Below are 13727 nucleotides of genomic sequence, written 5' to 3'. Positions count from 1 at the left end.
TCTCAAAAAAAAATAAAGAAAAATAAGGAATTCAATCTATGTGTGCATGGAGAAAAGTAATAAATAAAGGGTTCCTGACCAAGTATGCTTGGGCTGATGGTCAGTTTGGGTTATGCAAAGTGATCTCAGAGAACCAATCTGGTTTCCGTAATGACCCTTGCTTCTCTGTGGAGCCTCAAGTGCCCTCATTTGGGGATGGTCCGTCCTAGACCCCCAATTTCTTAGAAGTATTTTTTATTCCTTGGAGGTGTTTATGAGTCCTGTAGTTTCTGGAGCTCAGAAAGAGGTGCCACTGGGGGATCGGGGCTGGAGATGTGTAAACTTCTTTACACATCTTCAGACACAAAATGAAAGCAGAGCAGCCAGGCTTTACGTCCTGATTTTATTTCATGTGGACCTAGTGAAACTTTAATAATGCTTTTGAGCAAAAGAAGTTTCTGAGTACATGTTTTGTTGGGGAGCAATTTAATCTTTGAAATGAGAAGCAATCCCTCAAGGCAACAATGTCCCAAATACATACAATGTGAGGCCCAAAAATAAATTTTGAATTTTCTACTATTCATGTGTTTAAAATTAAAAGAGACAGGCAAATTGCCAACAATCAACTTAAAAGATGCCCAAAATAAATAACCTTTATACAGAGTCAAGGTAAAACCACCATGACACATAACTTCATAGCTATTAAGTTAGCAACTATCTGAAAAATAAATAATAAATGATGTCACAAATATAGAGAAGATGGAACTCCAGGTTCTGTTTTGAAAATAATTAGTTCTGGGGGCTGGTGAGATGGCTCAGAGGTTAAGAGCATTGCCTGCTCTTCCAAAGGTCCCGAGTTCAATTCCCAGCAACCACATGGTGGCTCACAATCATCTGTAATAGGGTCTGGTGCCCTCTTCTGGCCTGCAGGCATACACACAGACAGAATATTGTACACATAATAAATAAATAAATATTTTTTTAAAAAAAAAGAAAATAATTAGTTCTAAAAAAATAGTTCTAACCCATTAATGCTTAGTTTAGATGGTGTCTTAGTTACTGTTTTATTCCCATGACAGAACTCCATGACCAAGGCAACTTATAAAATAAATCATTTCATTTTGAGTTCATGGTTCCAGAGGACTAGAGTCCATAACCATCATGGAGGCAAGCATGGCAGCATGCAAGTAGGCGTGTTGCTGCAGTACTGGCTGAGAGTCTACATCATGAGACACAACCATAAGGCTGAGAGGGCTAACCTTACATACAACTCCAACAAGGTCACACCTCCTAATCCTTTGCAAATAATGACACCACCTAGGGATCCAATTTGAAATATGCTTTTCAAATATATTTTTAACTGATACATGAAACATACATATTAATGATATAGCATGTAATGCTCGTTTGGGGATTTTGGTTTGGTTTGGTTTTTGGATTTCAAGACAGGGTTTCTCAGTGTGTAGCCCTGGCTGTCCTGAATCTCACTCTGTAGACCAGACTGGCCTCAAACTCTGAGATCCTCCTGCCTCTACCTCCAAAATGCTGGGATTAAACATGTGTACCACTATATGCAGACTTGAGAGAGAAAAGAAAAAGTCCTTTAAAAAATAAAGAGAGTAGTTGGGTGTGGTGATACAAGCCTTTAATCCCAGCACTGGGGAGAAAGAGGCAGGCAGACCTCTGTGAGTTCAAGGTGTGGTGGCACACGCCTTTAATCCCAGCACTTGGGAGACAGAGGCAGGCAGGTCTCTGTGAGTTCAAGGACAGCCTGGTCTACAGAGGAAGTTCCAGGACAGCCAAACATACACAGAGAAACCCTGTCTCAAAAAGTCAAAAATTAAAAATAAATAGAGGCTAAAATAAAGCCACGTAAAGATGAAACATACACAGAGAATCTTGATACTATATATTATTATACTCTCTTTTGTAAGACTTTAAGACAATTCTGAAGCCATTTCTGACAATTCCAAACCCTCTCAGTCTCTGTGCCTTAGTGCTTCCCCTCGTCCCCTGGGAACCAAGGACCTAACAGCTACACATGCGCGTACTTAGTTCCTGAACAATTACCCATACACGTATGTTTTGATTCAGTCCCTTGGGAAACGGGGTCAAAATGACCTCTTACCTCATCTGATCTGACAATAGCTCTCCAGCCAATTATTGGTATTAGCCCTTTACGAATAAGACAATCATAATTGTCAAGGAACAACCCCTCTTGTTTCTATGGGGTCTTCTCCTTTAAAAGTAGACTATACCAGCTCTTTGAGGTCTCTCGGCTTCCCGAATGCTGAGGGACCCTGTCATGACAGAATTAATAAAAATCCTCATGCTTTTGCATCGGCTATGGTATATGAGGTTGTCTCTGGGGGCAACTCCTTCTCAGTTTGGACACTAGAGTCCAACACTTTGAATTGTTTAAATGCTGAGGAAGGAGCAACAGCTGCTAAAAGATATTTATTTAAAAATGCTACTAAATCAATCCAAGATAGGTATTTTAAAAATATCTTGACTTCAAAATTGAAGTCAAAAGGTATATAATTTGGAGAAGAGGGTTTACTTTTATTTCCACAGGAAATGAGAGACTGTGGATCCATTCTGAGTTAAGAAAAATCAGGTTTGATCAAGGAAAACCACCTGGGAAATTTCTGGTAGGAACAGATGGCCCAAACGTCTGAGTTCTATATCCAGAACAGATCCAAGATGCTGCCTGATATGATCAAGCCTCACGGGATAGTACAGTCAGGACTTGATCAAATTTCTAAATTTTCTTTAGGTCCCCATAAGATTATCAGCACCCCCAACCAGCAGGAAGTAGCCTGGAAAACTACACCCACATTCCCCCCAAAAAATAGACTATGGATATTTTCCTTTGTTTAGGATGTTGGTTACAAGTTGTTATGGCTAATAGGAGAAAAGCTAAACGAAGAATATTAGATTCAGAGTTTTTGTTATTTAAAAAAAGGGGGGGGAGTGGTGTGGGACAATTTTATTCTGTCAATTATATTTTAAATAAATGCTTATTGGTCAGTAGCCAGGAAGGAAGTATAGGCAGGACAACCAGATAGGAAGTAGTGGTGGGTCAATGAGAACAGGACTATTCTGGGAAGAAGGAAGCTCTTTCTGCAGTTGTGAGCCCACCACAAAAGAAGCAAGATATGACTGCCTCGCTGAAAAAGGTACCGAGCCATGTGACTAACATAGACAAGAATAACGGGTTGATATAAGTTATAAGAGTTAATAAGAAGCCTAAGCTGATAGACCAATCAGTTTATAACTAATGTAGACCTCTGTGTGATTTCTTTGGGACTTAACAATTGTGGGAACCAGGCAGGACAAAAAACTCGGACAACATAACACCACCGCTGGACTAGCATGTAATGTTTTGAGATGTATCTACACTATGTAGTGTAAAATCATGTTGTGGTATTTTGAATCTATAGGCACCATAATCTTCTAGGGGGAGGCACTATTAGGAGGAATGGCTTTGTTGGAGTGGAAATGACCTTGGTGGAGGAAGTGTGTTACTGTAGGGGCAGGCTTTGAGGCTTCCTATGCTCGGGATACCAGCAAGTCTATCAGTTGACTTCCTGTTGCCTGCAAGGTGTAGCACTCTCAGCTCCAGCACCCCATTTGATGATAATGAACTGAACCTCTGAAACCGTAAGCCAGCCAAGGTAAATATTCTTATAAGAGCTACTGTACTCATGGTGTCTTCACAGCAACAAAACCCTAACTAAGATGCATGTTAATCACATCCCTTTAAATATTATATTTGCCGTGATAGCCTCCAAAGCTCTTCAAGCTTCCTGAAGTTCATACTACATGATGGTTACATGCAGTTACTTTAATGTGGAATAACACAGAATCTCTTGATCATCTATCAAAATAATCGGCATTTCCCTCCACCCTGCCAACTCTCTCTGAACTCCAAAAACTGTAGCAGGGAGTACAATACAGACAATTTTAGATTCCATCTATGAGACAGTGCAGTGAAAGTTCCTTCCCTGGTGAGAACCAACCATGTTTAACCCCCTCCTCATAAGGTTCTATCTGTTCACAATCCTCCAAACCTCTATGGTTAATTTTGGTCCTCTAGTGGCTAGCTCCACCATCTGACTCAAAGCAAGCTTTATTTTCAGAGTGAAATCAAAATATCACACAACAGGTACAGCACAGCTGCGGTTTCCTGACAACCCATCCACACCCCCATCCTACACCATCTGGCCCTCCCTCCAAGCCTACAGCATGGGGGGGGCAGCACGCACATGGAAGTCAAAGGACAACTTTGTGGAGTCATTTCTCAACTTTCACCTTTACATGGCACCCAAGAATTGAACTAGCGTCCTCAATGCTTTAACCCCTAAGATATTTCGCCCGCCCTGCCCCAGCCACCTAACCAATTTCCCGCCAGTCTTAGTGTTAGGCTCCACCGGTCCCGCCTTCCCAGCAACCAGCAATCGTCCTTCCCCAAGCCACTGTCCCTCCCACCCCTCCCCAAGGGACGCTCTCCCCAGCTTCTACTCTTTTCCCTTAAGTCACCACCCAAAAGCCCAGATGCGTGGCCGCCAGCACTCATCAGGTGGGAGGTGGCTTCTCCAGAAGTGTTCAAATAGGTGGCCCTAGGAGTTGGGGCGGGGCCTCAGATCGAACAGGTCTGGGCTGACCGGAGGAGCGCGTTGCGGCTGGCAGAGCGACTGCTGTGGGTGTTGCACAGACGGAGCTCCAGGGCAGGCCATGAGCTCCAGGACCGCCCCGCGGCTGATGACGCTCCAGAGGCACCTCGGCTGGCCACAGGTAAGGAGCTGGCCTGCACCCTCAGAATTCCTGTCTCATGTGTAAGGGACAGGGAGAGAGCCAAGTGTAGGAGGCTGGGGGTAAGGGGAAGCTCCTAGAAAACCTACTGAGCCAGAGGCGCAGATCTGAGTTCTGGGAAGCTAAGGCCACTGAGCAGCTGAAACTGAAGGGCTTCTACAGAGGAGAGAGGGTGGTACTCAGGTAGGGGCAATGGAGGGCTCAGGTCAGCTTTGTTTAGCGCTTGGCACCTCATCCTGCAACTCAGCAATTCTGCCTGCCTCTGGGCAGAAGGGCTGTTTGCTCGCCTCACAAGTGAATCGAAGACCCAGTTAGGCCTGTCCATACAGGCCCCACGGAGATCACGTGTACTCTCTCTACTCAGACTGGTGCCGTGGCTATGGAGAGCAGCCCACTGACCACTCACGTGCTAGACACTGCCTCAGGGCTCCCTGCCCAAGGCCTCTGCCTCCGGTTGTCTCGCCTGGAGGCCCCTGGCCAGCAGTGGATGGAGCTGAGGACGAGGTAGGAGGCCGTTTCTGGACTGGGATCCGTGAGTGCCTACTCCAGCAGCTGTGTCCTTCCTGGGTTCCACTTGGGGATGATCTTAGGCAGCGGAACTGAGGTGGCACAGTGTGCCTGGGGGCACACTGAATGGGACTGAGACTGGTGTGGGCACAGGGGGCTGGAAGGCAGAACTGACCGCTGCCCTATTGACAGACGAGGCCCAGGGGTCAATAAACAGGGATATAAGTGCAATAGCATTTCACCAGATATGACCTGGGACAATGCCGTGGAATTGTCTGAGACAGCTTTGTAGAGCCCTTGCCTGTCAGATTCAGCCCAATGGGCCTGCTAGGAGGGGAGCCAACTACAGAGGACTGGTAGAAAAGAAAGGCCTCCATCACCCTGTGCCGAGTGCTGCCCTTTTCTTTTCTAGTCTCAGTAGCTATGAACTAGTAGTGTGATTTACCTCTTTTACAGAAAGAGACTGAGATATAGGGTTGAGGAGGTAAAAACTAAGACTCCACTCTGGCCCTGTACTGGGCCTTCGACCTCAATGAGCCAGGCTCGAGCCCTGGCCTTGGTCATGCCCCTCGAACATGCTCTTCCCGGAGACTGGGATCTTCCTGTTTCAGTGTTAGCTAGCCAAGGCTGGCAGAGTTGTGGCTTTGAGAGCGGATTCTATTTAAGAGAGACAGGTTCACCCATCTCCTCCCTTCTGACCTGTGGGAACAAGGTGTGGTTCATCACCTCCTAATTCAGTCGTAAAAGCTGGAGAGGTTTATCTTTTGTTTCTCTGCTTTATGATTTCCTAAATAGGCAGTGTGGCCGTACCCTTAGAAATCGTGCCCCATCTGTGCTCCCTGCGTTCCACTGCGGGGATCATCTGAGGTCATCGGCTTGTGGAGCAGGAAAGCTAGGGGAGGGCGGCTTCTCAGCTCTTCTCTTTGTCTCTTCCCAGCTACACAAACCTGGATGGTCGCTGTCCTGGTCTCCTGACACCAGGCCAAATAAAACCAGGCACCTACAAGCTGTCCTTCGACACGGAGAGCTACTGGAAGGAGAGGGGTCAGGAGAGCTTTTACCCATATGTAGAGGTGAGGGCCATGGATGGGTGGAGCAGCTGGGCCCTGACTCACTTTGACCAAAACCTCCTCCAGGCCAGGAACAGACTGGCCCCACCTCTCCCAAGGTGGTAGCTAGTGAGTGAACACACCTTCCTCTGTGCTCTCAGAAGGTGTCCAGGGACCTGAGGCGCCATTATGCTTCATTGATGACACGGGAGAGGCCAGGCTGCAAGTGTCTCATCCTTCTTCGTAGCACTGGGTGTGTTACTTCTGCATCACTGACATAACTTAAGGGCTTGTTCTTTCAGCCCACAATTGCTCGGCTCCATGCGTTCACCGTTGTGGGGGTCGCCGTTCCACGCCACCCACCTCCCACAAGTTCCATATTGTCCTAGGGGTTAAAACACAGAATGCACACACACAGATACAGAGTTCCAGTCATCCTCAAGAAGAGAATGCCCAATTTATTCAACTAAATCCAGGGTTAAATACTTTTGGCCCCAGTAAAGAAAAACTCCTCCCACCCAGAGGGGGCTGGGGAAACTGGCATTTGTGGGAGTTTCTCCCCAGGCAGGTGGTCGAGGGTTCAAGGCAATGTCAGACAGGTTAGATGGGCCTTGGCGCCTTGAGCTTCTTTTAGGCAGGTTGAGAAATTACCATTTTAAAGTAAAATAGACCCCTAGGCTAATGTACCAGGCTGTAGCAGAAGCAAGGACTGAACTTAGCAGGAAGCTTAGCTGGTAAGCTTAAACATTACTTGCATCCTGTGTTTTGGCCTCAAGGAACAGTGAGGACAGGGCCTCACACACCGTGGCATTGGGAGCAGATGGAAGAGGAAAGCTATCACTTCATGGTAGACAAGCAACAGAGAGGAACACAAGAAAAGACACAGATCCCTAGGACACTACCCAGAGCCCCTCCTCCAGCGGGGCCCACCTCTAGGTTCAGGACCTACTAATGAGGCCATCACATGATGAATCCAGTTAATCACAAGAGATTAACCAGTTGATTAGATCAGAGTCCTCGGGATCAATCACCTCCCCAAAGCCCACCAACCAGCAACCGAGACCGCACTATCTCCTCTTGGAAACACTTCAAACCATAACATCGGGCTTTTACCTAAGTGTCTCCGACTTGTAGGCAACCACCAAAGCCCCTCCTGCTCATCTGGAAGGCCCAGGAGTGGTTGCAGGAAGGACTCACCATCTTCCGTGAGTCTTCAAGTGCCTTCTTTGCTTCTCCTAGGTTGTTTTCACTATTGCAAAGGAGACCCAGAAGTTCCATGTACCTCTGCTGCTGAGCCCATGGTCCTACACCACCTACCGGGGGAGTTAGAGCGGCGCATTACCCGAGGAAAGCCATCTGTCTGCCTGGCCCTTCCCCTGACTTAGCCACGTATAGTCAACGGCATGGGCTTTGTCCCCATGAAGGGACATGAAGTTGCTGCTTGCTGAAGAGATCCTAGCTGCCCTGGAGTTTTCTAGTGGGCAGCTGTGACTTGGGTATCAATAAAGTGAGTTCCAACACCTGCAACGCTGAACCTATCATTGGGACAGGGACATTCAGCCAAGATCTGCTAGCACTGCCCCTGCTCCAGGTATCTTTGTTTCTCTTCCTGTGGCTGTGATAAAATACTTGGACTCAAGCGATTTGAGAAAGGGTTTTCTTCTGGCTCAGTTCAAGCTACAGTTCTCTGAGGCAGGGAAGCTACAGTGAAAGGAAGACTGAGTGACGGAGCTGGACACATTGTGGCTGCAGTCAAGAAGCAGAGAGCAGCATCAGGCAGTGGTGACAGACGCCTTTAATCCCAGTGCTTGGGAGGCAAAGGGAGGTATATCTCTGAGTTCAAGGTCAACCTGGTCTATGGGGAGCGAGTTTCAAGACAACCAGGGCTACACAGAGAAACTCTGTCTTGAGAAAACAAAGGAGGAGGAGAAAGAAGAAAGGAAGAGGAGGAGAGTGCACTGCTAATGCTCAGCTGCTTCCTCCACAGTTCAGGATCCCGTGCCCAGGGATGGTCCTTCCCATAATTAATGTGTCTTTCCATATCAGTTAGCACAAGCTAGCCCCCACAGGCATGCCCAGAGGCCTTTCTCTCAGGTCATTCTAATTTGGTCAAGTTGGCAACACCAGCCATCATACCAGGTGATCAAGGTGGCCTCTGAGAAGAGGCCACTGAGGTCACAGGCAGAATGTAGAGGTGGGCATGGTACGAATAAGAAAATCTTTATTGCTAATGAAACCTAAAACAAAAAAAAAACAAAAAAACAAAAAAAAACTTGCTCTTTTTGGTATAGGATTGTCATCTGGAGAGTGGAGCCGGGACTCACTGGAAAGAGGACAATGTATTCATGAGTCCTGCCAGATCATAGTCCAGCATCTTTCTGATCACAGCCATCCCCAGAGCTTGAATCCCACATCCTTCAGGATTAACAGCTTTACCTCATGTGTGCAGTATGAGTCCCTACTAAGGCCTGTGGGGGCAGGGCAGCGTCAGGGAGGGAAGGAGTCCATCTAGGTCTGGGCACTGTGTCAGACCTTGCTGGGACCCACAGAGATTCAGGTCCCACTCCTTGCAGGGGCGAGGAGAAAGCAAACCCAGCAGCATGGTGTAAAGGAAAAGTAAGCGTCCGTGAACAGTTTACCAGACAGTGCTAGCGCCTTTATAGATGCTCATGTAGCTCACAGAAGTGAAGAAAGCAGAGAGGATGAACTTAGGCAGAACTGAGGACTGCATGGCTCAGGAGTTCCTCACCAGACACGTCTCAGGGAGAATGACCAGGCTGCCCTCAAACTCCTAGAGACCCACCTGCTTCTGCCTCCCAAGTGCTGAGATCAAAGGTGTGCACCACCCCACCCCCGGCATCAAACCACACCTTACTCCTTTCCCCTAGTGGGCACAGCCTCTCTTGACTCCTCAGTGACTTTGTGCCTTCTCTAAGGCCTGCCTTGGGAAGGACCCGAGTCATCCTCATCCATCACAAGAGGCACGATCTGAGGTCACAGTGCTGGTGCTAACGTTCACATGCCTTCCTAGTTCCACACTAGGGTCCCTGATCGCCATTCTGGTAAAGGTACCCTGTCTGTTTGTTTGCTTACTTGCTTTTTGAGACAGAGTCTCACTGTGTAGCTCTGGCTGTCCTGGAGCTTGCTATGTAAACCAGGCTTGCCTTGAACTCCCAGAGAATTGCCTGCCTCTGCCTCCCAAATGCTGGGATTAAGTGTACCACCACACACAGCCCTATGCACCTTTTTAAAAGTGTTAATTCCAAGGGTAGGAAAAAGGTTTGATGAATTGATATGTGCGGAACACTTGGAACCCGGTCAGACTCTGAGGAAATGCTCAAAAGGCTCCTTTTTCCTAGTTGTGACTTGGAAGCCAACAGTTAAAGGGTATGTAAGGGTAGACTCTAAGTGAGAACTTGGAGGCTCAGCCTGGTTCTTACCCTTCCTATGCCCAGACTCCCAAGAATCAACGAAATAACATGGATATCCCTAAGAACCATATACCCAGCAGATGACCGTACTTTTTGTGGACAGGTACCAGCATCTGAAGAACAGGTACAATGAGAGAACCAGGGCCCAAACGGGTGTGTTGACAGCTGAGAGGCTGTTTGAGCAACATGGATTCTGGAAATCAGTGGAAGGCATCCAGAACTCTGAAAAATGGGGTGATAGAATGTCTAGACATGGCTCCAAATGTGGACTTCACCCCATAGAATTAAAGTTTGGTTTAAGCCACCCTTGTGAGGTTGCTGCTCTTGGTCAATCCTTTGGCAGACACTGGTAAAGCACAGACTGAGCGGCCACCTCAGGAACAAGCTGAGGATGGAGCCCAGTCTCTCTCTAGTGCACGGTATATATGTCCCAGGGTCCCAACTCGAACTAAAGCCCTCCAGCGAGGCAAAGCTTCATTTCTGATCAGAAGGCTGTGCCACTCGCGAAGCAGAAGAGCAAGCTCACCAAGCCAGAAATTTCTTAGGTGTTTTACTAATCAAGGATGGGTTTTTTTTTTTCCCCATTGGCTGGGTCCATCTTCACTGTCCTCACATTAGCTGCTTTGGTTTTGTTGTTGTTGTTTGTGGTTGGGTTTTGTTTTTTGTTATATTTTTTTTAATCAATACAAAGGAACTGAAAGAAAGTTCCTTCAAGTTACAGGACTGTAGCAAACGGGGCCTTTGTATCAACAAAAGGTTTACTAGGTTTGGGGATAAGGGATTAACCAGGTGGAAAAAAAATTTTTTTAATTTTTTTGTAAAAATCTTTTAAGGTAGAGATTTAAAATTTTGCATAAGTCTTACAAGCTGGGAGATATTAAAATATTGAAATTGCTTGTCATAAAGAGCTTTACAGTTTTTTATAATATTTAATGTTTCTTTCGGGGTGAGGGAAGGACACAGCAGGGAGCAGAACCATAGTGTACCACAATAGGCAAACCTATAAGCAGTGGCAGGAAAGAGGCCTGCATCAGGCACCAGCCCTCATGCTGGGCTGAGTGATTCCGGGCAGGTGCAGGCCAGATCCTCTGGGGTGCTCTGCTCCTTCGCTTCAGGCCTGCTATATCTGGCTCTTAATAGAGCGTGCAAGGAAAACAGGCAAGACCCTCGGAAACCTCACATTTAGCATATCACAGGCTGGAGCCTGGTGGGAAGAAGTGGAACCCGGAGGGGAAGAAAAGGACCAAGTCCCAGGAAGAAGCAAGACCTGGGGAGAGAACTGGGCTGATAGCAGAAGGAGGGGACCCTAAGGGGGCCTAATGGGGCCTGCATGTGATCCCAGAGTTACCAGATTCTAGAGGCAAATTCCTTCACACAGGAGTTACTACTATCTTACATGCTGTGTGTGTGAGAAACTGACCTCTAACCTGCTTCTCAAAGTTACTCCTCATCTTAGGGACCTCCTTGGAGTGTTTCTGCTAGGTGAGATCACAGCATCTCTGACAGTTGGACAGAGAGGTCCACTCCCCTTAGGCTGCTGAACCTGTTCCTTTTCCCCTGGGAAAACTCAGTTCAGTAAACCCTGTCTTCTTTCTCCTCCTCCTTCTCCTCTTCCTCATCCTCCTCCTCCTTCACTGCTGTTGCTGCTACTGATAGTTCCTGGGTTCCCTTCACATCTTGTTCATGAAGCATGCAGGATAACATGGATTTGGGCAACCTCCACATTTCATAACTCACTTCTCTCAACAAGGTCACTTCGAAGTCTGAGAGATCAATAGACATGGATAATAGACATTAGCGTGGCTTAGTTTCCACATTCACATCCAGAAAGCAGTAGCCCTGTCTACATAGAACAGCTCAGGGAAACATTCAAATAGTATCTTTTTGCTTTGGTGTGTGTCGATGTGTGTACTTGCATGTGTGCAGGTGCACGTGCCTGAGCACACACGTGTCAATGTGTGTACTTGTATGCGTGCAGGTGCACTTGCCTGAGCATACATGTGTCAATGTGTGAACTTGCCTGTGTGCGGGTACAGTTCCTGAGCACACATGTGTGTGGTGTATACTTGCATGTGTGTGGGTGTACTTGAGCATACACATGGAGGCTAGATTTTGACTTCTGTTATCTCCTCACTGTTCTGCATCTATTTTTGGTGACAAGTCTCTCTCAGCGAACCTGGGACTTGCCATTTCAGTTAGGCTGGCTGGCAAGAGAGCCCCAGGATCTGCCTGCCTCTATCACCCCACACTGTCACAGACATGGGGCCTTGTCCAGCTTCTGTATGAGTATAGGAAAACAGTTCAGGTCCTCATGTTTGCAAAGCAAGCATCTTACCCACTGACCCAACTCTCAAGTCCTCAAAGATTTTCTTCCAAAGATGTAAACCCTTAAGAACTTGCTTTCTTTTCTTTGTATAATTCTTTAAAAGATGTAATTTACTATGTGTGGGTGTTTTGTCATTATGTCTGTCTGTGCCACATGTATGCCTTGGACCCACAGAAGCCAGAAGAGGGCATTGCATCCCGTGGAATTTGAGTTGTGGATGGTTGTGAGTTGCCAGATAGGTCCTGGGAATCAAACCTTGGTCCTCTGTAGAAGCAACCCGTGGTCCTAACCACTGCACAATCTCTCCAGCCCTTTATATGTTATTCTAAAATGTATCTGTTACTGAATAAACTTAATTTCTATTTTTATTTTTTAGGTTTATTATTTTTGGATTTTTATTTTTGTTTAGGATGTATTCATCTTATCATGCTATATGTATCAGTGTCTTATCTGCGTGTATGTGTTGCACCACGTAGTGTGCCTGGTGCCTGAGGAGGTCAGAAAAGGGTGTCAGACGCCCTGGAACTGGAGTTATAGATGGTTACTGCCCTGTGGGCTCTGGGAACCAAACCCAGGTTATCCGCAAAGAGCAACAAGTGCTCTTAACTGTTGAATTAACTCTATAGCCCCTTTTTAAAAGAACTGGGGAAGTTTGTTTTTTGCTTTTGGTTTGGTTTTGGTCTTTCAAAACAGGGTTTCTCTGTGTAGCTATCTGTCTACCCACCTGGAACTCACTTTGTAGACCAGGCTGGCCTTGAACTCACAGAGATCTGCCTGCCTCTGCCTCCTGAATGCTGGGATTAAAGTTGTGATCCACCATGCCCCACTCTTTTATTTTTTTAATTTCAAAAAGTTTATTTTAATAAGCAACTATACATTTCAATTTGAAATAAATGTTTTGTTCATTTGTTAGGGTCCTCTGGTTGTGTTCCACCATATACAGGCCTCAGGTTAAATGGCATCTGTTTAATCACTGAGTTCATCTTAAAATAACCATTCTATCCTCCTCAGAAAAATGGCCCAAACCCTCACCACCCTCGCACTTCACTGCAGTCTTCCACGTCACCAAGCTTCATCCAGTCAGCTGAGGCTGGTGGCTCCCAAGCGGCACGCTTGGCTTCTGCTCACCGTGTTTTAGTACAGGGATAGAAAAGCTAACAGTTCCCGCTATGGAGGGACACTTGCACTCTAAAGTGGTGCACTGTCTCCAATGTGGCACCCGCTAGTCAGAACCGCGGGCCCATGAATGTACCACATCTGCGACTGCCACAGAAGGCAATGACTTGCGAATCGGAGATGAACCATTACGGTACTATGAGAGCTAGCAGCCAACAATGGCTACCACAGAAGGTCTGTTTACTTGTGACATGAACTCTTCCCACACCTACACACCCCAAGTGGGGTGCCAACAACAGACCAAAATACAACTCTACCCATGTTCAATTTGGCAAACCAGGGAGTTTACAGGGCCTGCATACAGAGCATGAACGAGGGGTTACTCACAGGAGTGTGGGTGACTCAGACAACTGTCTCACCAGTAAAGCACTGCCCAGCATGGATCCTGACTCCCCTACAGCTGACGAGACGGAGTTCCCCATTAAGTTAACCTTCCACTGTCTA

At 46.8% G+C, this 13727-nt stretch overlaps 1 protein-coding gene across 1 annotated transcript; it reads left to right on the top strand.

Annotated features, from left to right (window-relative positions):
- Positions 1 to 4621: 4621 nt before the first annotated feature.
- Positions 4622 to 7877, top strand: LOC125415750 (5-hydroxyisourate hydrolase). The gene is made up of 4 exons (XM_048458253.3): positions 4622 to 4776; positions 5159 to 5298; positions 6239 to 6374; positions 7590 to 7877. Exons 1-4 carry the CDS (start codon positions 4717 to 4719, stop codon positions 7677 to 7679), a joined length of 426 nt encoding a protein of 141 aa, XP_048314210.3. The 5' UTR covers positions 4622 to 4716; the 3' UTR covers positions 7680 to 7877.
- Positions 7878 to 13727: the final 5850 nt, after the last annotated feature.

This window comes from Myodes glareolus, chromosome 7 (genome assembly GCF_982192425.1).
Source record: "Myodes glareolus chromosome 7, mMyoGla1.1, whole genome shotgun sequence".
NCBI classification, from domain to species: Eukaryota; Metazoa; Chordata; class Mammalia; order Rodentia; family Cricetidae; genus Myodes; species Myodes glareolus.
The sequence above is the reverse complement of the archived record's forward strand: the minus strand, read 5'-3'. Positions and strand labels throughout refer to the sequence as shown.